Consider the following 25,833-nt stretch of genomic DNA (forward strand, 5'->3'; position numbering starts at 1 on the left):
ATGCTTCTCCAAGGTAATGTAAACTTTTGCAGGTAAATTCACTAAAATACCAGTTTGCAACTTGGGGGCTGTGTACTTACTTGTAGAATTAAAAAATTATATTTGCTATTTTAACACAATTTGTTTCCTTTGTAATTCATGTATTTTATGTACTTAAAAACTTTACTCTGAGAAAGGGACAAACCTCACCAGACTTTCAAAGGCATCTATAATACTAAAAATATTAAGAGCCAATGCCTTAAAGCTTTATTCATACTGCAAAAAATTAAAAATAAACCATGGAACTGCTGGTTCTACTTCTGACTTTCAAGTATGTGACTCTGCAAGTAACAATGTCTCTGGGTCTTATTTTCCATATCTGGAAAAGAAAGGAGTTAGTCTAGTCTCTTTTGGTCTCTTACTGCTCCAACCTTTCCATGTTGGGAAGAACAATATATTATGACTAAACTGAGGTAAAGGAATGAAAAACATTAGTAGAGGGAGGAGATGAAGAAGAAAAAGAGTCGCAAAGGCACAATGAATTCATTTAGAGGAACCAAAAGATCCAAGTTGTTCTTGTAAGTCTGAACAGCAACTATTGGCATGAGAGGGGAGAAGGGTGAGGAGATGAAAGAAGACATAATGCATAGGAAATGAAAAAGAAACACCAAAGAAAACAGAGAGACCTAATTCTATAGCTCTGGCAAGATAACAAACCCTAGGAGAGAAAGGACTGTCTATTAAGAGAAAGAAGAGGATGATGTACCACTTTCCATTACAAAAGTCAAGATTCAATAGGCTGAAAGCTGGGAATAGGGTGTTAGGGAAATAACACCCAGTTCTTAACACTGAGATTTAGAATTTATTTTAATGGAATATAGTTTTCTATGTGGTATATTTTGTTTTTTTGGGAGTGTCAGGCAGACTTGACTGAATATAGATATAAAACATGGCTTTCATCCTTAATCAAAGGAAAAGGAACAAAGTCAAGTTTTGTACTTATCCCTGAAATTATGCATTTTTTCACTTCACACCAAACTTACACCTAGCATGTATTCTTTCTATTAACTGTATTAATTAATAATAACTATTAACTGTACTAATTGTATTACTTGAAGCCATTTATTTTTATTGCTTTTATTTGGTTGTGTATAGAAACACACATGCGTATGAAATATGACATGACACATATGTACAAACATATGCATATATATGTCCTTTGCATATGCCAATACCCAAACTAACAATCTGTAAACTTCTAGGGGAAAATGAATTTTTATATATTTTATTTTTCAACAGAGCCCAATATCAAACAGGGGCAGCTAGACTGTTCAGAGTACAGAATGCTGAGCCTGGAGTCAGGAAAACCCAAATTCACATCTGGACTCTGATACTTCCAAGCTGGGTGATTTTGAACAAATTACAATTTGTTTGCCTAGGAAGCAGCTAAGTGGCTCAGTGGAGAGTGTTGGTCCTGGAGCCTAGAATATTTGTGTTCAAATATGGCCTCAGACATTTAATAACTGTGCCCTGAACAAGTCAGTTTGCCTTAATCAATTGAAGGAAATGTCAAACCACTCTATTATCTTTGCCAAGAAAACTCCATGGACATTATGGTTCAGAGGGTGAGGAAGATTCATGATACAACTGATTAGCTAAACAACAACAAAAATATCCAATAGGCACAAATTAAAATCCTGTTTTTTGAGGAAGGTTTTTTTTTAATTGAAATTATGGCAAGTATAAAAATAAGCAATAAATAAGTGAATGAGTTAATTCTCTCATAATGGAAACAATTGGCAGTAGTAAATTTTAATAAAGATACTCAATTAAAATTAATTTAATTGGTTGGCTGGATATCATGCTAGACTAGTCATTATAACAATAACAAGCATTTATATAGCACTTTATGCTTTACATGCTACCTCACACGAAATGTATCTATGGCTTCCTTTGAAAGGCAGAGGTATCTAACCTTTTTTGGTGTCATGGATCCCTTTGAAAAGTCTAATGAAATATAAGGACCCATTCTCAGAATGTTGTTTTTAAATAACTCAAAGAAATGTTAAACTTTGGTTAAAAGTTAGTAGAAAATAAAGATGTAATTTTTTTCCTATCCAAATTTAAAGACCCCCTGAAATTTAGGTTAACTTCTGCAATCTGGGCTCAAAAATCTAAATTTATAAATATAAAGATATTTCATCCCTTCAGTTGTTCATTCATCTATGTATTACCTAATGGGGTACAATGAGATATTTCTTGCCCACAAAGACCTTGAATTCTTGATAAATATGACCTAGAGCTTTTTGATATATTTATAAGTAAAAAGTAGCTACTTTTTTAATGAAATAGTGATAAAGATAATTGATTGCCTAACATCACACTGCTACACAGATATTTTATAAAGCTATTTTTCCTTTGTCTCAGTACTCAGTTATTATTAGTACCGACTCAAGTTGTTAACCCATTCTAAGCATGTTAAGTGTTCTCCATGTAAGAAGAGATTATTATACACTGCATTACTCTGATCATTTTAATTTGGTTGGTAAAAAGATCTGTTTATCATAAAACATAGAGGAGCAAACCAGAACATTAGTAGAACATTTAATGACACTGAGTACATTAAAGTTTTTTTAAAGTTAACAAAAGTTATCATCAAAATCAAGGAGTAAAGAAATAATTACAAGTCAAAACAAAATTATGATTTCTAGGCACTAGTTACACAGTAATTTACTCCAACAATACTGTGGATTCAATAGCATTTGAAACATAAGCATGTAGAACAAGCATAAAAGTTAGCAGGAGGGACAGACTTGTCTATCACTTGTTACCCTCTATAAAAATTCTTCACAGAGAAATGAATACTAAGATCAAAAGTGATCTTTTACAGAAAATTCAAACCAAAACTCTACTGGTAGAGGTCAATTGTCATTTCAAAAAATAACCACTATAACAAAATAGCTAGATAACAAGAAATTACCAAGCTTCACTTATTTCAAGCAATATTCCATACAACTAAATTCCAGTACAACAAAATAAGATGTACACTCCTTTTAAGTGTGACATAATGGTATTTGACTTGTATTTGAAAGAATACAACACTTATTTTGTGCTATTAGTATGTGTTGCTAATCCACTTCCACGGTTAACTTTGTTTTGAAAGATTTTTTTTTTCATATTTTCCCCCTGTGATTTGAACTCCTTGAGGGAAAAAAGTAGATGAAGAACTATATTGTTCAGCTTTTTATATAAGTCACTTTTTAATATACTATTAAGTACAAAGGGAGAGGCAAAATCTTTTGGGTAAGGAATATAAGTATAAAGCAAAATCTTTTAAGCTACCATGGTGTTTTAAGTAGAAAGATTTCTAATTTATTAAAGTTTTTACTATTTTTTGAGTTTTTTTCTCCCTCTCTTGTACAAGAAACCCAAGTTTAAGATTCTGTGTTTTCAACTGCTTTCATATCTCACTGATGCTTCAGGAAATATTTTTAGCTGGAATCTGTATGAATAGTAAACACAACAGAAAAAAACCTATTTTCAAGCTATTTTTAAGTAACAAAAGGAAATTAAAATATTGGTCCATGGTAATAAGTAGGACAGTCTGTTTGGAGAAGAGATATAAGGCCAACTACAAAATGGCAGAGTTTTAATATCTGGTAAAAAAGAAAAATAATGTTTGCTTGAAAAATTATAATATTCAATGTATAATAAAAATTGAAGATTAATGATAATAAAGGGGAGAAAAGTCTGTGAGATCCAAATCTGAATAGATTTTAAAATGAATTCATGACTTGACTTTTCCAAAATTGTAATGGAGTATAAGGAGAAAATTCGAAGTACAATTCTCAAAACTGAGTTGCATTGACAGGATATGAATCTGGGACATCTTTAACATGTCTTTGTTTTCATGGAAACTTTTAAAATCCTCTACACTGGGCTAGAAATTTGTACCCTTATCAGGACAACTGCTTTTCTGTTTCAGAACTTAGTAAATGCTATTTGGAATCAAATTCTACATCATTACCATTAATGGAATGGCTATAGGTTTGAAAAAGAGAAAATGATGGTAAAGATGCTATATGACAATGCCATTGAAAAAAACCATGTCAATTTAGAGTTGGAACTGGATTGAAAGAGATGGGGAGAACTAGGGGTATGATAAAGGGGTCAGGGAGGGAGTATACATTATATAAGCCAATGTTCTAGGAAGAAAAAAGCATAAATTAGCATTTTACCAATAAGGGGAAATAAAGGAGGGTGGCTGGAGTAAGCTGTGTGAAGGGAAACCAGTACAGAAAAGTAGAGGGGAAGGAAAGAAAAATTCAGAATACAAAGATTCTTTATTTTCTCTCCTAAATGAGTCTAGGCTCTCTACTGCTTAATTCCACTATATCCTATTGCTAGCCATTTCTATTTCCCATCTTAAAGTGTTTTTTCTTATAGTGACTACATTTCTGATAAAACAGAAAATCAGCAGCCCTTATGTATGCATTATACAATAGGCTCACTTATTATGGTTCTCAAATTATTCATTTTCCTCCATATTTTGAGCATAAAATAAACTAAGCATACCTGAATAGAAATCAGTTTTGTTTAAGTGAAGCAGCTTATATAATTTGACAGATCTTCCATGCAGTTAGAAAATAATTCCATTATGCCATCACTATGGCTTTATATTTGATGTACAATAGAAGTTTCCACCTTTCCACATGATTAAACAAAAGAAAATACATTTTATATTGGTATATGTATTCACAGTAATAGTTCCACCAGTTGTAAGAGATGACATGACAGCCAGGTTGCAGTACCACTTGTGTCCTAATCACCACAGCACTCTCTTGTTTTGGTCAATTATTTTACTGAAAAGGTTGAAACAAAAATGAAATATTTATAAAAGTTATTCTCAATTCAAGTACACATTATTAGTGAAATCCTCTACCCCAAAATGACACAATACACCATGACACAAATTCAAAAAATTCTCCAATGGTTAGAAAACATTCTCAATATATTTTAAACCTATCAGCCATATCCAGTGAAAGTATGCTTTGGATCGCTGAAAAAAATAATGAATTGCATAGAAAAGAGAAGGGATAATTGAGCAATCAAAGTCAACATTTTTCATAACAAGGATGGACCTTGACGCTAACATTCATCTCTTCTAAAAATTATTCTAATATTTTTCTTGAATACAGATGAAATCCTAGATGTATTTACTGAATAGAAGGGGGTACTTTGGCACAGAAGTGACTGGATTATTGAAAGTTAAGTCTGCAGAGAACAAGCTCTGCCAGATCCTACAACCAAGTTGGAAAAGTTTCTAGTTCAGGCCATGTGATACACCATGAGGACCAACCTAGCTAAGTTTGGGAAGGCTCATCATCAGAAGACCAGCCATCAGGTGATGAGCCTTTTTGGCTACAGCAACTCATGAAACCATCTATTAAACATGAAGGAGTTCGCTGGTAATGGGTGTGTACCCACACCGATGAAATCACAGCTCTTCTGATGTATTGAAGAAAAGTGTTCCGCTACACAGATTTCTTGTTCATCTACCAGTCCGGTCAAAAGGCTACCTTTGGGGATTAATAACTGAAAATACACATCATTTTTCATCTAGACTGTTTTATAAATCATCCTCACAACACCCCTGTGAGATAGGCACATTTTACAGATGAGAAAACTGAGGCACAGCAAAGTTAAATGGCAAGTTTAAAGTTTTACTGTGATTTAGTGGCAGAACAATTATGTTCATGCCATACATATTCATATCAATCAACATAGTGTTCATGAAGCTAGCTTTGATTTTTAATATGTATTTTAATTACAAATATCTAAAACAAAGGATAGATTTTTTACAACTCTACAGAAATCAATATATTTAAAAAACTAAAACAATTAAATTTAACCTGTGATCTTATAATTTTTAGTAAAAAATAAAACAAAAAAATCCTATTTATCTTCCATTGACAATCTATTATATTGGTTCAGAATTTGGATAGTTTTTAAAAATAAAAATCAAACAAAGAAAGCAAGCAAAGCAAAATTGACAGGAAATTCCCACCACTGTCTAAAATTCAACTAACATTTGAGTGCCTAGGTTTGTGGATTTATTAAACCTGAGTCATCAAAGTCACAAATAAAGATTTGTTTTGATATGAAATATATTGATACCTCAGTGTTTTCTGATTACTACTACAAAAATGTGTATCTATAGTTGTATATGCACAAAATATTCTTTATAAAAGTAAAGTATGATTTCACTTCAAAATCTGAATGTATAGGTCCATGACTCAACTAAAATTAATGTTTATATTTCAAAAACTAAGTATTTTAAAAAAATGAAGTTATAATTAATAAGTAAATTTTACTACAACCCCAACTTCTCTTACACAGGATTTTCATCAGCAGTAGTAAACTGTATAAAAACTAAGTCAACCTGAAAATGTTTTAAGTAATTAGATTTGGAATAGAGTTATTTCAAGATGTTATTCAGGAAGATACATTCAAACAACAAGATACTTCACTATGATTTTACTTAGCAAGTACAAAAAAATGAATCACATGTCATTTAACATACTTAACTTTTTAGCAACTTTTTCATTTCAGTAAATTTATCTTGATTTGTTGGGTTATTTAAGAGGAAAAGTAGTATCTGTTCATGTTTTTCCACCTATGGGTATAAAAAACAAATTATATTCACTATTACTAAAAATTTAAGAAATTCTTTTTCACTTTAATGAGGCAACTTACTTGTTTCCTTAACTCTATGCAGCAACAATCAGTCTGTCCTATAAGGAAACAGAAAAAACTATTAGCAAGTCAGTAAAATGTGCTATAATGATAAAAATTAAATACTCTAAACACAAACACATCTTCTACTTCAACTATTTCTACATTAAACGAAAAAAGGTGAGAAGTGTTCAAGTGAAAATTTTTACTAACAAATGATTCTAAAAGTGTGATTTTAAGTTTGAGAAGATTACCTTTATTCAAAACACTTTGATTTTTAGTTGTGATATGCTTTGCCAGACCTTCCATCACTAGCTTATCAGCTATGTTAATAATACCATTTTCAGAACGTTTCTGAACAGACACTGCATGGACATTCTTAATGATTCCTTTTATTGAAACCATGACATTCTGATTCAACATGAGTTTTTTTAATAGCTCTATTACTAATGGAGACCAATCCCCATCCAATTCCATTATTCCTGGAAAAAAATTAGTGATAATAATTAGTTGACAAAAATGATAGCATTCCCATAGTCTCCTATTCTGCACAGCATAATCTTAATTGTAAAAGTGATGAAATTTGGCAATCTTCTGAATCCATTGATGGAGGTCAAAATAAATTTACATATTTTAGGTGGCTCCCAAGTACTATTTTCCTAGGGAAGATAATTTTATTAATAAATCTGGCTCCTCTCAAGCACATAACAGTCTAAGTAGTCTAATCTCATCTAGTTGATCTATAGCTAGGATATTTTTTAAAATGGCTTTTATTATATATTAAAAAGCCCTTTTTAGTCTCATTCACATGTAAATTATTAAATAGAGGCAGGTATATACTATATCCTTAAAACTTAGAGAAGGTTGTAAGGTTAGAAAAGTATCAGTTCGTGTAGGAAGATGTGTCAACAATATGGAACAAAGTTACGAAAAATTCACATTTGGAAAATAACCATTAAAATTTACCTTCAAATGAGCACCTAATTATTTGAAAAGGAAGTTCCAAGTAGCTGGTAGTGATTGGCTGAATCCGAGAAAAAGGCAAAGTTTCAATGTTTCCATAGTCAGCATAGAGTACTTTCACCTCAGATTCTGAGACCTTCAGAATTATAGCCCGGTACCAATAATTATCACCTAAAAGATGAGACCTCAAATAAGAAATTACATTTGATGTTCTCATCCCTCGAAAGTTAGCCAGTAAAATAAGTTTAAATCAGTCAAAAATTGTCAAAGCACATATATAAAAGGAGAGATACTACATATGTCCTTACTTTTGACTTGCCATTACTAAAACTGTTTCAATCTCTGTTGTTACCAAGTTTATAGCCTACCATGGCACACAATGGGAAGTTGAATCAATAACCATACAAGACTGTTTGCCTGTCCTAAAGTTTGAGCGCTTAGTTGATTTCTATGCTTCTCTTCAAATACATATAGTTCAGAAGTTTAAAGGTCAATCTTTCATTTTATTTAAAATTGTTTTCTTGTATTATCAAACTAAGCTTTTTGTTTTCTTTTTAGTAATCAGCATTTTATACAATAACTCAAAATATAGCCAATAAGCTGTAACTTGGAGTAGCTTGGAATGCACTAATCTGTTTATAAAAAAATCAAGCATTCTATTTTGGTTGTTATTTTGAGGTAAATCTACAACTTTTGAGACACCATCACAATTGCTCATGTAAATATGACTATTTGGAAAAAACACATCTAATTTTTAAAAATGAAATCAACTACTTTCCATTGTATACTTTATGACATAGAACTGTTATTATTTACAAGCACATAACACTCACATACAAACATGACATTTCTCACCTATCATAAGTAGGGCATGGACAATTTGTTTTTCTAGAAGTGTTGATGGGTTTGTACATATCAATTTATATTCTTGCCCAACTTCCAATTGTGACAGTTCTCTGCAACAGCTAGTCACAAAACAGACAAATACATTTTTCCACATATTGGGAACAAACCCTTGGCCTTGTTAAACACTATTCTAAACGACTTATCTATATGTGAATAGACAGAGAGCCCCTTAGGAGCTTAGCATTTAAAATATTTAAAGTCTCCAGTTACACATAAAAAGAAACATATAAAGAGCCACTCTTTTAATGGAAAGATCCTTACTTGTGAATCTGGCACAGCACACATCTCCAATTCTTGGTTTAAAGAGTACTCTATTTTTCTGAGTATTGCAATGTTCTGTTAATTTAACTGTCATCAAATTTAATTTTTCTTGGTCTGCTTAAAACATATAAAAAGTTATTCTGTGAGAAGTTTTAACTTGTATACACTACATTTAAATCAAGATAAATAGGAAGAGAAAATTAATACATCATTTCAAGTGTATTTAGAGAAGAACATAGACGTTTTTGTGTGTTATATTGTCCTTTGTAGGTTTTTAAAAAAAGATATCCATTCTTATTCTGTCTTCTGTTACCTACAGAGCTGTCATAATGCTTGATCCCTAGATTTTTTTGGTATAGTTCTCAATTCATAATTAATTTTGATATTGGATGAAATGATGAAGTCAGGTACAAAGGAGATCTTAGCTTTCATCATGTTTCTGGACTTAAATTTTTATTAAAAATAAGACCTTATTTGAGGCCTAAAATCCACAACATTTTAAAGCAACTCTATACAACTTAGATTTGTTTAACTGCTCACAATAATGTAATCTCATATAGGAATACAAATTTTCATGTAAAAAGTAGAAAGGTATGAGTAGAAATAAAAATGTAAAAACTGAGAAAATACTGGTTTGAAACATACAGTAAAATTTTAATCAGAATTCTTAGGCAAATGTCTTGAGTAATCAGCAAATTCTTTTCATTTTAACTGTTAAAATATTTTTGAGACATGCATTTTCCTTTCTTAGCATACTGAATGATTCAAAATTTCTTTGATGAACTGGGATTTCTGAACACTATTACTGTACAATATCATATACTACACAGAAACTAGGTTGATGTGCTGATCCAGCTATAACCAGAAGATTTTGTTTTCTCCTGTATTTTGTAAAGTATATTACTGATAGGCAAATCCCAAGCAAATTTCTCTCCTAAAATCAGAGTACAACAATGTTACAAGTAAAGAATACAAAATAACTCACAATTCACTATATGTGTTTGCATATGTTTATACTATATATTTACATATACATACATATTATTTTAAGCAAACTTTCATAAATACTGGGCATGAAAATTTAGTTTCTTACCTCTACTCTCAATTGGTAATGCATAAAACAAGCTTGGACTTATTATTTCTAGTATACAAGCTGGTACAATTTCATCAACTGGAAATTCTATTGTCTTCCACTGCTCAGAAGAGGTAGCTAATAGGATATAAAATGTAGCTCTTGCATTAAATCTATACAAAATGGGAATAAGAATGCAATTCATCAACATGCATTTAAGTGCTTCATGATAAGCACTTTGGTGAGTACTGGGAATATAAAGGAAAAACAAAAAGGCTATTCTTAAGGAATTTATGTTCTAATGAGGGAGACATGTATGTTAAAAGCTACATGTGTCACTATGCTTCTTGATCGATAGCTAACAAACTCTGAAGACTGAAGCCTATTTTCTTTCTTTTCTTTTTTTTTGTGGGGGTTGGGAAACAGAAGGATATGGCTAAAGCTGGAATTTGTTTTGCCTGACTATATATACTTTGTAATAGGTTTTGTTTTTCTTGCCTTTTAAACAGGTGGGGGAGGGAAAGAAAAGAGGGAAAGAATTCAAAATGGAAAATAAAATTGAATAAAGAACAATATATGGAAGATATAAACAAGTATAAGCAATGAGTAACATTATACAGGAGAGAAACAGCAGATAGAAGGACCAGGAAAGACTTTTGCAGAAAAGTGGCATTTAGCTGAGTCTTAAAGTCAGGAGTTCTAGTGGAGGTGAGGAAAAGAGAATTTAGGACAGAGAATTAGCCAGTGCAAAGGCAAAGATATGGGAGACAGAGCATCCTGATGAGAAATAACAAATAGGGTAGGATTGGAATGCAGAATTTATGGAAATGAACTAGGTTGATAGATTGAGTAGGGAGAGAAATATGAATTTAATTTGGGATATGTTCTGAGATTTCTACAGGACATCTAGTCACAATATCCAATGGAACCCTTCTCTCTTATGAGGCAAACTACTCTACATGCACAAGTAGTTATATTCCATCCTGTTTTTTCTAATACATTGACCTCTCTCATTCTCACTATAATTGTTCTCTGTCTCCTGGTTGCTTCCCTGTGGTCTACAGACACCCATGCTTTTTTATCCTTAAAAAAATCTCTTGCTTGATTCATCCATATCTCTCCTCCATTTTGGGCAAAATTTGACAAATTCATATGCAAAGTCTCCATTTCCTTTCCTCTCATTCTCAACTCTTTGCAGCTTGGCTTCTGATCTCATAATCCAAATGAAACTTTTCCCACCAAAGTTAACCAATGAATTCTTAATTGTCAAATCTAATGGCCTTTCCTCAATCCTTTTTCTTGACCTCTCTGAAGCCTATGACACTATCAATCTCCTTCATTTACCTGATATGCTATTTTCTCTAGTTTATGTGGCACTAGTTTTTTCTAGTTATCCCCTTGTCTGACATCTTTTTGCTTCATTACCATTCAAGTGACAACCACTAATGCAGTTGTTCCCTATGGTTCTGTCTTGAGCCCTCCTCTCTATAGATTTATTTCACTTGGTGATCTTATCAGCTCCTGTATTCAATCACTGCCTCTATTAAGATGACTCTCAGATCTATTTTTCTAACCCTAACCCCTCTTGACCTTCAGAATCACATCTCCATTTGCTCGTTGGATATTTCAAACTGGATTTCTCATAGACATCTTAAACTCAACATGACTCTTCCCTCTAAAAGAATTTCTTCCTAACTTTCCTATCATTTTTCAAGAGTATCTCTATCCTTGTGATCACCCTGCAACCTATGTGCCATCCTCAACTCTTCACTTTCTCATCCACTATAGACAATCAGTTGCCAATTCCTACTGTTTCTAGCTCTGTAACAAGTTTCACATGGATTTTTTTTGAACTCTGATATTTCCACCAGTCTCATGACTACTCTTTTATCACCTCATGCTGGGAATATTTTAAGTTTGGGGTTTGATCACCCTGCCTCAAATCTCTCCCCACACCAAGTGATCCTCCACTCAGCTGTCAAATTGATTTTCCTATAGCATGTATGACACTATTTCCTTTTCCACCCATTCAATAAAATTTAGTAGCTCCTTATTGCCCCTGGGATTAAATGTGAAATTCTCTAACTGGCTTTTAAAGCACACCATAACCTGACTTCTTTTCACCTTTATAATCTTCTTACAAATTACTTCCACCCCTCAAGTATTATATAATCCTATAATATTGGCTCTTTTTTTGTTTTCTTTGTTTCTTTGTATGTATGTTTGCATGTATGGCTTCTTTGTATGATATTCAGTTCCTCTCTTAACTCTAGGCATTTTCACTGACTATCCCTCATGCTTGCAACTCTCCTAATTTCTGTCTTAACTCCTGCCTTTTGTATTCTTAATCTCAGTACATTTCTTCTGAGAGTATCTCAATTTATACTTTACATAATACATCCTATTTCATAGTTTGTTTGCACGCTGTCTTCTCCATTAAACTGTGAATTCCTTGAGAACAAGGGCTGGTGGTTTTTTCCCCCTCCATACTATTTCCTGTCCTCAGTGCTTAGTACAAAACCTGGCATGTAACAGGTGTTTAATGCTTGCTGACTGACTGAAGGACTGGAGATATAAATGTGGGGTGCTGACTGAACTCATGGGAGCTGATGAGATAATCAAATGAGAATATATAAAGAGAAGAAGGCTTAAGTGGTCAGAAAGGCATAGGAGGAGAACCAAGATCAAAGTAACAAAAACACAGTAAAGAGAAATGGTCAACAGTATCAAATGCTGTGAAAGATGAGATTTAGAAAATGCTTTCATAAAATTTGATAATTAAGAAGAGTTCATTGGTAAATCTGAAGGAAGTTATTTCAGATGAATGGTGAGATCAGAAACCATACTGCAGACAATTTAGAAGTGAATGAGAGAAGGGCTGAAAGAACTTAGCACTTGTAGCAGATGTCTTCTTCAAGATTAGCTGAAAAAGGAAGGAGATATTTGATGATATCTTGGGGGATGGTAAAGCCTAATAAACATTAGTGTTTATTAGTGTGCAGTGACTATAAAAAATTCATTATTCAAGTTCCATGAGATTTATCAAGTTTTTATTTCATGATTCTGTAGACTGGTGTCATTATAAATATTAATTATCACTATGTGGTAGTATTTTTAAAAGTTCTAGTTATCTGAGCATTTTGGTTTTCCATATAAACATTTACCATATTTGTTAATACTAACCATATGACAAAGATTGTATATGGTAACTTCAATCTTATGCACCTTTATACACTGAAAATTTTAATTTAGTTTAAAATACTTTAGATTTTTAAAAACAGAATTTAGGAAATTTAATTCTTAACTTCCATAATTCAATGCCTTGTTTTGGCCAGCAGGTAATTCTAGGTTCTCAAAGGCTGCATTGGCAGATCACAACCTGGCAGATTCTATAATGCTAAAAAGTCTTGAATATTGTCAAGATGATGGATTGTCTCTACTATAATTAAAGTCTGCTTGTATCCTAATTGCTCAGGCATACTACCCACTTTCCATTTTACCTTGTATATTTTTTTGCATACATGTATGCTGCCCTATTAGACTAGACTATAAACTCCATGAAGACAGGAGCTGTTTCACTTCTATTTATTTCTAGCACCTTGCAATGTTTTGTAGATAATGAGAGAGCAAGCATTACAGAGACAGAGTAAGAGAGTGAGAAAGTGAGAGTAAGATATATATACACACATTAAGAAGCCTCTTTTTAACAGGTATGTGTGTAGCTTTATAACCTCATAAGATCCATGAAGAAGATAAATGTAAGAAGAAAATGTATTCTAAAAAAAAGGAACCAACCACAGATAAAGCTACTCAGTCCTAAGCAATTGGAATATCTGGGAATTTCAATGTGTAGTCTGAGAAGAAGGAAGTAGAGGACAGAAATAACAGTTGGATTATACAACTGCTTTCTTCAAATGCTTGTGTTTTCCATCAGATCCAGGAGATATGTCCTTTGGAGCAGTGTTGTCAAAAGCAAAGAGAAATGGATCCCTGTGGGCCATATATTGACTTAGAAAACTAAAATCAACATTTCCTATTGTATTATATTTCTACTTATTTTAATAAACATTTCCAAATTATATTTTAATTTGCTTCAGTTTGACATCTCTGCTCTGGAGTAAACGAAAAGGAGGGTCTTAGGGGATCATAGGCAGCTATGTCTCACCCTCAGTAGGAACTAGGAAAAGCTAACTGTGGGACTTCCACAATTCTACTTATATGGAAAACGAAAGTGCTCAGATATACAATATCTAGCTGTGGTGTATATCTAAAAAGTAATGGTGATCAGATCATCCTTTTCCCCTTAGTGGAGACAGTGTTTATAACTGCCCAAATGCTACTAATGAGATTATTTTAAAACAAGATGCTGATCTTGGTGGAATTACTACATCTGAGATGAGAGCAAGCATTTATTAACTCTCTATATGCCAGACAATAATGACTTGTAAAGTGACTATAAATAACTAGGACTTAAAAAAAATTGTTTGTGAATTCAACAATCATTAACCATCACAAACATCTCAAGACAAAAGAACAGGAAAGGGACCCATAAAAGTAATTATGACCTGTTCCTGCATACAATGTTTTATATATACACATACAGGTGCATGTGCATGCGCGCACATGGATTAGAAATTAGGGTAAGTTTGGCTTGATAGTAGTTCATATAAAAAATATTTGTGGATTTCAACTAACATCAAGTTCAATATATGTCAATATTTTGACAAGGCTACCAAGAAATGGAAATTAATGAGTATGCCTGTCAATTGGGGAATGGAATGGCTAAACCAATTGTGGTATATAAATGTACTGGAATATTATTGTGATGACTTGGAAGAACTGATGCAGAATGAAGTGAGAAAAACAGGAGAACAATTTATAAAAACATTAAAACCGCACAAAAAAACCCTAAAACAAAAAAATCTTGCATACCACCTGACAGAGGTGAGGGGATATTTAGTACAGAAAAAGTGTATACACACACATATAAATACACACACATATAAGATACACACATACTATATGGACATGACCATAATGTGCATTTTTCTATTTTTAATAGGGGACACGGTTAGCATAAATAATGAGAAAAAGGGACCATAAACATTTTAAAAATGCAGAGAGAAGAATGGAAGAAAGTTCATACAGACAGGGCAGTTTTGAAAGTAATGCATTGAATTCGTTGCATTAAAAAAAAAAAAAGAAAGCAGTATAAAATGGAGACCCATAGTTTTATATGCAACTCTCCTTTTTTGCTTTGCTCTGAATATGAATGTTCATTTTTTTACATTTAGGTTTAGAATAAAAAATTTACAAAGGGAACAAAGGAAGTCAAAGTTAAGTCAATTTTCTAGTTTTGCTGCAAAGGGGAGATATGTAGTACTTTAATTTGACAGGATTAAGTTAAATGATTAAGTTAATTGTTGTTTTTTTAAACCCTTACCTTCTGTCTTGGAATCAACATGTTGATTCCAAGGCAGAATAGCGGTAAGGGCTAGGCAATGGGGTCAAGTGACTTGCCCAGGGTCACACAGCTGGGAATGTCTGAAGCCAGATTTTAACCTAGGACCTCCCATCTCTAGTCCTGGCTCTCAATCCACTGAGACATCTAGCTGCCCCTTAAATGAGAGTTTCTTAAGGAACAGAGAGACCCAGTAGTATTGAAAGTGTAAAAGGAGTCAGTAGACAGGGAGACATTAGAATTTAGAGGGAGAAAGAAGAAAAGACTGACAGTCTTCCATAAGAGACAGAAGTGGTAGGGAGCATTATGCATACCAAGACAAAAATTAAATATAGATTTATCCAATTCTAATTTCTCTTGACCTCTCAGTATCACTTCTTTAGCTGCCTATTGGACATCTTGAAATGGATGTCTCTCAGACATCTTTTTCCCCAAACTGTCCCTTCTTCTCAACTTTGCTACAATTATCAAGGAGGTCACAATCCTCTTAATGACCCAGGTTTGTAGTCTAGAGTCAACTTTTTTTCCTCTTCCATATCCAAAATATCTCTGTAACATCAATCTGATATAGGTACCACCACCACAGTATAGGTCTTCGTTCTCTCACACATGAACTATTTCAATAGTCTTCTGAGTAGTCCCCCTGAATCAACTGTCTCCTAACTGCAGGCCATCCTCTACTCGGCTTTTAGATTGATCTAACTAAAGCACAGGTCTGACCACATTATTCTCTTATTCAATAAACTCCTCTTGGCTCTCTATTATACCTTCCCAGATAAAATATAAAGTCCTGTTTGGTTTGGAAAGCCCTTCATAACTTGGCCCCTTTCTACCTTTACAGTCTTCGTATACTTATATTTCTCACTCCCTCCATATACTTTGTGATCTAGTGGCACTCACCTTAATATTCCTCAGTGTTCCTCACACAAGACATTGCATTTCCACACTCGACATAGTCAATGACTGTCACCCAGGACTGGAATTCTTTCTGTCCTTATCTCTAACTCCTGGCTTCCTTCACATTTTAGCTAAATCCCCACCTTCAGAAAGAAACCTTTCTAGGTGCCCTTTCATGATAGTGTCTTCCCTCTGGAGTTATATCCAATTTACCCTGCGAATATTTTGTTTCTGCACAGTCACTTATACAATTTCTTCCCATTAGGCTCCCTGAGAGCAGATAGTTTTTGTTTTATTTTTCTTTTCTTTATATCTTCAGCACTTAGCAGAGCACCTAGCCCATAAAATCTGACTTGAAAGAATATCTGCCATCAAGGAATTTATATTCTGTCAAAGGAAACCATGTGAAAATAGAATATATTCATAATGATAGGAAGAAGGGAAAGCCAGTGTTATTTGTCCCTTTTTTCTCAAGATTAGTAACATTACATGGTGATATCATGACTTGCAAGTGAATTGGATTTAAATGAGACAGCTGCACAAAATCATCAGCCTCTCTCTCTCTCTCCCGGAGTCATTGAAATCCATAGGTGAGACAAGAGTTCAGATGACTGGAGTTGGCTGGGGAAGCAGCAGATGACCTCAGCATCTTTGATGTTTGACTAAGCTCTACCATAGCACCTCCTTTGCCTTTGGAACAAACTGTCCTCATCTGGTCATTCTGTTGGGGGAAATCTTCATATGCTTGTGGTAGACAACCTCCTAACTCATCAACAAGATTTAGGCCTGTGGGTTACCCTGTCTGCCAAGACAGTTTGACTTAAGTGTGGCCACTATTTATGCTACAGTTTCTAGGAGCCACACAGGTGAGTTAGGTGAGAAGTGGACACCAAAGGTGGATGAGCAGCTCTGAAAAGGGCTCAGCATGTCCTCACACATGAGGTGCTAGTCCTTCCTGAACACATCCCATACAACCATCAGGGGATCACGAAAGGCCTTCTGATGAGCTCTGAAGGAAACCAGGACTATATGTCCTCAGGGAATAAATGAGTAACAATAGAGAACAGCCATCATCTAGAATAGCTAAAAATTATGGCCAGCCTTATAAACAGAAGCAAATGGCAAAAGAGGAAATAATTACATAACTGTAAATTCACACCATAGAACAGATTAGACAAACTTAAAACAGACATAACTGACATAGTCAATCCAATGTATGAAAATCAAGACTTCACAAAATCTATCTGGGTGCTCTACAAAATAACATATATTGTAATGGTGTTACTTAAAATATCAAACTTTTCTGGTATATTTAAAATAAAATTTGATTTTTTAAAAATTTAATCCATACAAATTTTTTAGCAACAGATCTACTGCATAATATAATATGAAACAAGAAATACCATGGCTTAGAAAAGTGCTGACCTGGAGTTGGGAGGAATTAGATTAAAATTCTGTGTCTGATACATGAGCTATATGATCATGGCCAAATCATTTAGCTTTTTGGAACCTATGTCTTCTCATCCATAAAATGGAGATAATATTTGAAATAACCATCTTAAAGAATCATTGTAACACAGTTGATACAGAGTTTAGCCTTGAAGCCAGGAAGACCTGAATTCTAATCCCTATTCTGACTCACATATTGGCTGTGTGACCCAAGGAAAGTCACTTAATCTCTCAGTGTTCTAGAAAATGCTAACCTGCAAAGTAGAGGAAATTTCCTTACTAGGGAGTTTATAACAATGAAATCTCAGGTCTAGTCCTTATCCCTAATCTACATATCTGTGTGGCTGTAAGGGTCAAAAGAGAATATATTTTGAATTTTGAAGTGTTATAAAAGTAAATGTTAGCTATTACCATACCTGTAGGGAAAATTACATTAGAAATGGAACATTAGTTTTCAACACAGTGGCTTCTTACAGCTTTTCAACAATTAACATATACTGACAAAATCACTGAGGCTTGGATCCAATACATAATTCATTTTCTGAAAAGTCATATACAAGATTCTAAACTCCATGAGCAGAGTGCTTTGTGTGTGTGTGAGAGAGAATATACTTAACAGATGCTCACTGAATTAAATTGCTTCAGAAAATTAGGGATCACTCAAAAAGGAAATCCTAAAATCTGTAAGGAAATGTTTTATTATAATACATTTTTTAAATGCAGTCTTACCTTGAAGCACATCAGGATCAAATGGCAAGTCAATTTTATTAACAGATTTGTTATTTTGTGTATCTTTACATGGTGGTTCATCTTTTAAAACCAAATGTTCACCAATAAGTATATCACTTATAATTTTTGGATAAGAAGTAGAAAGGTCAGTGAGTTCAACTCCAGCACCATTATCTGTGAGATCCACCACCTTAGCCTGAAGTTTTATCCCTGCAACACACATCTGAAATCTTGCTGTGGCTTCTTTACTCCAATGCTTGTTTCTAGGTTTTATATCTGGAGAACAATAATTGTATTTAGAATTTCTAGGAGAAATTTTCTTTTTTCATCCATTAGTGCATTTCATGTCCTACTTATGGTCTTTGGTCCTTCGTGCTCATGTATGCTAACAATTTTCAACTAATTGTGCCTTTTATCTCTAAGCACAAAGCCTACACAACACTTGCAACTTCTACTCTTAAAATAATGACAACAAATTTGCAAAACTAGAAAAATGAAATGGTGCTCTAGGGTTACACACCTAACCTAAAAACTTTCCAGTGAAAGGAATTGCAAATTCATATCAGAATCTAACAACATTCCTTCAAATACTATATCAATGTTACTAAATTATGGTGGCTCACAAGTAGGATTTCAAAAAGCTTTAAAAGCCACAATTGCCAAAAGTATTTCTCAATTTTATGGTGAAGTTGAATATATTTGATCTTCTTACCAAATAATTTTAAATTACTAAATTTATTCAAAATTACTTTTCTTAGGAATGGTGTGACTATTTGAGCCAGTGTTTAAAACAAGTATTTCTCAAGATTTCATGATAGGCAGTATAAGGGAAACACTTGAGCCAACCCTTCTTCCCAACTTAAACAATACCTTTACATTTAATATTGTTTAATACTCAGATATTTTAAGTATTTTTACTATTTACACACACACACACACACACACACACACTCACCCCATTACTAAAAAAGAATTTTATATTCTCCAACATACCTACTAGCCAGCATCGGATTCCTTGAAATGGAAGTTTTAAGAACTTGGAAGACATCCTTCTAAGTTTATCAGCAGTAACTTCTTCAATATTTCCATAATCCACAAAATGCACTTTAACAGTTTCATTTGGTAATATCTCCTTTACTAAAGCACGATACCAATTACCATCATCTAGATTTTACATAAAGAATTTAAGTACTTATGATGAAATATTGTATATGGTAGTATATAAAATAGTAGCATATAACTTTTTGAGTTAAGTAAACTGTATGCTTATTTGCCGCCTTTCATGTCTACCATACCCTATCATTTGCTCTACTCTATTAGGGGATCATCTTAGTTAGCTGTTTTGGAAAGGCATCTCATACCCAATACTTTAGAGTTTTTACATTAAGATGAAGGTTATATAGACAACCTACCTAGTAAATAAATGTTAAACTGTAGTTACGATTTTAAAGTTTGATAGAAATTATGAATATAAGAATCAATTTGCAATAATTTACCTCTATTACTATTTATTTCAGATCCTGTTTTAAGTGACATAAACAATAAAATAATTGTGTCAAATGATAGCAGGCAAATGTATTTCCAAGTTCAAATTTCATTAGGAACATTTTAAAATCCCATTTATAAAGGATAATTTCACATGTTTAAATTGCAAAAAACTGAACTGGTCAACTAAAACTTAAGCTTACGTTAGGGTTTAGACAGGGAATCTTTTAACTTGGTAGCTATGAAAATAATTTAGTAACTCTATATAAATATAATTGGTTTCCTTTGTCCTCTTAAAAAAAGCGTTCTTAGAAGGGTCCACAGACTTCACCAGATGTACAAAAAAGGTCCATAGCACAAATAGGGTAAAAAAAAAATAACCTAGCTTTGCAGAAGTTAACACATATTAACAGAGGTTCTAGAAATAAAAACACTTAAATTGTATTCAATAAATTTTTCTGAAAAAGGAAGTATAATCTGAAGATTCTTAGAAAAATTGAAAAAAAATTCAAGTCAAATGGAAAGCTTAATTTATGGTCTAAAAAGAAAGGATACTTCTAGTAAAGCACAAAAAAGGTACAAAGAACAGAGGTCCTAATGAAGTTAAGTATACATCCTGGGTATCTTACCTGTAAAATAAGCACAACAAGGCTCTCCAATTTCAGGTTTAAAATCATTGGTCATTTTTTGTTGGCAGTATTCTGCTAGAGACCTGTTCACTTCATTTAATCCACTTAAAGCTGAAAATACAATATGAAAAAATTTAGTCCTGAATAATATTTTACTGGGTGAGCACAGATAAAATTTTTTTAAATAGGAAAAAATGTATTTTAAGAAAAAAAAGTAAGATGAAATCAGTACTAGAAGAGACTCCAAGGTCAACTCAGCATTAAGTAAATTGTGTTTAATAATAATAATAATACACTTCAATGTAAAATAATCAAACATTTGCAGATCTAATTTTTTAGTCTATCATATAGGAGTATTGATTTATATGACCAAAGGTGCTTTTAATTCCAAATTTTTTATACTGTTACACTCTTGATAAAAAACTTCAATTTATCAAAATACTACTTTTTATAAATCAGACAAAATTCTAACTCCTTAGCATGGCATTTAAGGCTTTCCTTCCACAGTACTCAAAGTCAATCTTATCACCTATTGCTCATCTGCTCAAATTCCATCTAAACTGGTCTCATTTTAATTTATCAAGGGATCTATAACATTGTCAACACAGGCAATATGTAGGTCTTTCTTTCAGTGATGCAAACTACAACCCATCCATGCCTGCTAAGCCAATTCTACATATGGACATGTCTGTCTATAAATTCACCATAGGAAGTTTATCCAAAATTCTGAGGATCTTCATTATGCTCTTTCAACAAAAAGTAACAATGGACTAGGCAAGCTATTCACTGAGTGTACCTTGGCCTAGCCACATATATTGTTGTTATTTAGTTGTGTCTGACTCTTTGTGTTTCCATTTGGGATTTTCTGGACAAAGATACCATTTTGCCATTTTCTTCTCCAGCTCATTTGACATATGAAGCAACTGAAGCAAAGAGGGTTAAGTGCCTTGCTCTTGGTCACATAGCTAGCTAGTATTTGAGGTCAGGTTTGAATGATGATTCTTCCTGCTTTCAGTTCTAGCACTCTATCTACTTATCTACTCTATCTGTTACTATCTACCTTACTTGCCACATGACCAATTTCTTAAAAATATCTTGCTCTTTCTTGCCCCATTAATTTTCTTTCTAAAAAAAAAAAAAGGAAAAACCTTTTATCATCTGTCTTATAACTGATATTAATTATCAGTACCAGGGCAGAAGAGTGGTAAGGGCTAGGCAACAGGAGTTAATTGACTTGCTCAGGGTCACACAGGAAGTATTTTGAATCTAGGACCTCCCTTCTCTAGGCCTGGATCTCTATCCACTAAGCAGCCTAGCTGCCCACCCTTCTTCCCCCCTATTTCCCCATATTTCTCCTACCTGGAAAGAATTTTCATTTTTTCTCCTTGTATGGGAATCTGGTTTAGTTTAAGTATCTTCCATCCAATTAGAACTATCCAGCAAACAGTTACAAATGTGGGATTTGAATTGATAGCCTCCTTCTACATATTTCTTCTTTTAAAATTCAGACCCCCTGAAACCCTTGGTAATTTATTTAACTGATAGGAATTGCCACTCAGACCTCATTTTCTTTTCTTTTTTTTAACCCTCACCTTCCCTCTTAGAATCAATACTGTGCATTGGTTCCAAGGCATAAGAATGTTAAGGGCTAGGCAGTGGAATGGGGGTTAAGTGCCTTGCCCACAGTCACACAGTTAGGAAGAGTCTGAAGCCAAATTTGAACCTAGGACCTCCCATCTATAGGCCTGGCTCTCAATCCAGATGTTCCTTCCCCTCCCCAATTTCTTTCAAGAAACCATTAACATGGAACCAGGCAAGTTTAGTTTTGTGGCATTCCTTAGGAACCACAGGACCTAGATTCTATTCTCAGCTTTGTTTCTTATTAGCTATGACTTTGCGCAAGCCACTTCAGCTCCATGGGGTCCTGTTTCCTTAGCCATAAGATGAAAAGATTTTACTGCATGATCTTTCAAGTCTCTCTTAGCTCTAAGATTCTATGAATTAGATTAAAATCAAAGTTTATCTTACTGAATCAACATTTAGGAAAGAATTAATCAGGAACCAAGATTACATGGTACTTGATCTCTTCCAATGATTCCTTTTTAGAAATTTGAGGGGAATATTTAAATTTTTTAAATAAATGTAGGATTATTACTTAAAATTTCCTGAATACTTGGAAATTAAAAAAAAAACAAGCAGTGGCCTAGTAATACAAGTGAAAACAAACTGAGTTGTTTAGGTGTTTCTCACAAAGGTAGAAATTCAATGGCTTATTATGATGTAGAGGTACTCATAAGATGTTAAAAAATTATGCTAACATAATACAGTGGAAAGAGCCTATGGCTTATAAATAGAAGATACTTGGGTTTAAAATCTGCCATGGATATTTACTAGCTGTATGTGGTCATGGGCAAGTCACTTACCAACCCTAAGTCTCAGTCTACTCATAGTAAGATGGAGAAAAAAGTTATTGTGAGGCTCAAGGTCACACAAAAACACCATGGTTCTTTTAGCACATCACTTCTATATAGAAAGGGAAACAAATTATCCAGATGTGTAATCAGAAAAAGAGGTGGTCTGATTATGCATCAAGATTAAAGAATAACAAGATGGACAACCCACATTCTACAGTGGTACCCATATAAAGTTTTAAACATGAGTAAATGGACTTAAGGGAGGACTTAGATAGGTTATGATTAGCACTACTGGTAGGAACATCTACATCAGTAAGTTGGAAGAACCATTAATATAGGATAGTATGAAAGTTAACTTATTTAAAGCAAATTATTGTTTAAAAACAGGAAGACTAATATATTACTCCATTAGAGTGATAAATGTTTATCACTGAGTCAAATATAGAAACACATTAATAAAATGAAGACTATATAAATTGGCATAGAATTAATAAGTAACTTACCATCTTCTTTAAGTATATGACAATAGAACTCTCCAGGATTATATAACATACAAACCACAACATTTACAGTCTCATTAATAGCTAGTTCAACCCAAGTCCATTCAAATTTATTTACTGTTTCTTCAGCAGTTAAGGGGGCTATGAAGACAAAAAGTAAAATGCTTTAGAATATTAAAAGAAATCAAAGGAATAATAAAGTGGAGGAATTCCATGGGAAATGGAACAACCTCCAGGAAGTGATGCAGAGTGAAAGGAGCAGAACCAGGAGAACATTGTACACAGAGACTGATACACTGTGGTATAATCGAATGTAATGGACTTCTCCATTAGTGGCAATGCAGTGACCTTGAACAACTTGGAGGAATCTATGAGAAAAACCACTATCCACATTCAGAGGAAACACTGTGGGAGTAGAAACACTGAAGAAAAACAACTGCTTGAATACATGGATCTAAAGGCTTTGGTTGTCGAGGTAGACTATAAATGAACATCCTAGTGCAAACATCAACATGGAAATAGGTTCTGATCAAGGACACAAGTAATACCCAATGAAATTGAGCGTTGGCTGCAGGAAGGGTGGGTGGAGGGGAGAGAGGGAAATAATGTGATTATTGCAACCAAGGAATAATGTTCTAAATTGACTAAATAAACTAATTCAAATGGAAAAAAGGAGTATTAAAAGAAAAAACTCCAAATACACAGTATTTTACGTCTTTTTAAAATCTGTCTTCCTATTTTTATATTATGGTTATTTATACATATATTTTCTCCTTCCCTCTACTCCCCCACCCCTGGATATTAAGCTCTTTGAAGGCAAGGATCATGGTAGTAATTATCTTTGCATGCCTTACACATAGATGCTGCTGAGTATTCTCAGAGATTCAGTTTATATTGTTTGTATTTTGGGGTAGAAGGAAAGAAGATAACATCAATGAGAACAAGAGGAAGAGTAACAGAAGAAAGGCTGGATGGCCTGTTCCTAACAAGGCTAACTGGGCCTAAGTGAGAAGCTACACTGTTAGGCTTGAAATCAGAGAAACCTAGGTTAAAATCTCACCTCAGACACTAGCTACAAAGTCCTGAGCAAGTCATTTAACCTCTCGAGCATCAGTTTTCTCATGTGCAAAACGAGAGGATTTGACTTCCTAAGTCCTTTCCCATTCTAAACCTTTTCAGATTTAAATTAATGATCATAAATTATTTTCCCTGAAAAAAACACTAGAAACCCCAAATGTATTACCTTTAATCCCTATGATTTCTATAGCATTTTAAGGTTTGTTTTACTTATGCTGTATCTGAGCTTTACAACTATAGAAGTCGGTGCTTTTAATGTTCCTACTTTACAAATGAGGAAACAGGGCCCAAGGAGTTAAGTGATTCATTCAGGATCACTCACAGCCAATCAAGGGTCAGACAAGACTCACACTTTTGGCTTTCTGACTTGAAGCACAGGATTCTATCCATTTGGACACATTGCCTATTTCTAAATGATTTTCTCTCTCTCTTTTTTTTAAACCCTTACCTTCTGTCTTAGAATCAATAGTATACATTGGTTCCAAGGCAGAAGAGAGATAAGGGCTGCTAGGCAATGGGGGTCAAGTGATGTGCCCAGGTTCACATAGTTAAGTGTCTGAGGTCACATTTGAACCCAGGACCTCCTGTCTCCAAAACCATCTACTGAGCCATCTAGCTGCCCCTCCATGTGCTCTTGATCCCAACTTGCTCTCATCTTCAGATTATTCCATCACTCCCCTTTTACTTTTTTTAAACTTCAGTCTTTTTATCTATCTCCAATTGGTTTCTCCTTTGATGCTTACAAACATATCACTCTTCATCTTTAAAAACAAACAACCAAAATCTTTTATTAGAATCTATCTTTCCTTCAGAGAATTGCTCTCCTTTTACCCTCAGCCAAACTCCAAAGGGAGAGAAAAAGTTTATACTCAGTGCTTTCATTTCTCCTCTAATTTACTCCCCAATCCCTTGTATTCTGGTTTCCATGCTCATCATTCAACTGAAACTTCTTTCTCTAGCTACTAATGATTTATTTATTGCCAAATCTGTCAGCATTCTTCTATGCAGTGTCATCCTTTTTGTCTTCCTGAAGCACTTGATACTGCTGACCACATCTGAATTCACTTGTCTCTGGGTTTTTGGTAGACCATTTTCTCCAGGTTCTCCTACTTGATTCTCTGTTCCTTTTCAGTCTCCTATGATTGATCACTGCTTACTGTGTTTTCCAAGACTCTTGTCCTATGCCCTTCTACTTTTCTTTCTCAACACCCTCACTTGATAACATCATCTTCACTAGGTTTAATTCTCATTTCTATGGAGATGATTCTTAGACCCA

General features: G+C 33.6%; 1 protein-coding gene across 7 annotated transcripts in view; it reads right to left on the reverse strand.

The window, feature by feature from the left end:
- Positions 1-2,567: 2,567 nt before the first annotated feature.
- Positions 2,568-25,833, reverse strand: part of TDRD1 (tudor domain containing 1) — a 63,407-nt gene continuing 40,141 nt past the window's right edge. For 4 of the 7 annotated variants that reach the window (XM_007478969.3, XM_016428522.2, XM_007478970.3 and 1 more), the window contains 11 exons: positions 23,484-23,621; positions 20,567-20,677; positions 19,446-19,616; positions 18,453-18,728; positions 9,938-10,054; positions 8,845-8,961; positions 7,681-7,848; positions 6,969-7,196; positions 6,736-6,773; positions 6,568-6,655; positions 2,568-4,841 (listed from right to left, as the gene is read on the reverse strand). In XM_007478969.3, coding sequence (XP_007479031.1) covers positions 4,834-4,841; positions 6,568-6,655; positions 6,736-6,773; positions 6,969-7,196; positions 7,681-7,848; positions 8,845-8,961; positions 9,938-10,054; positions 18,453-18,728; positions 19,446-19,616; positions 20,567-20,677; positions 23,484-23,621 — 1,460 coding nt within the window. In that variant the 3' untranslated portion in view covers positions 2,568-4,833. Of the gene's footprint in view, positions 4,842-6,562; positions 6,656-6,735; positions 6,774-6,968; positions 7,197-7,680; positions 7,849-8,844; positions 8,962-9,937; positions 10,055-18,452; positions 18,729-19,445; positions 19,617-20,566; positions 20,678-23,483; positions 23,622-25,833 lie in introns of all 7 variants that reach the window. The other 3 variants (XM_056803756.1, XM_016428521.2, XM_007478972.3) reach the window with 2 other exon arrangements.

The sequence above is a fragment of the Monodelphis domestica genome, chromosome 1, assembly GCF_027887165.1.
Source record: "Monodelphis domestica isolate mMonDom1 chromosome 1, mMonDom1.pri, whole genome shotgun sequence".
NCBI classification, from domain to species: domain Eukaryota; kingdom Metazoa; phylum Chordata; class Mammalia; order Didelphimorphia; family Didelphidae; genus Monodelphis; species Monodelphis domestica.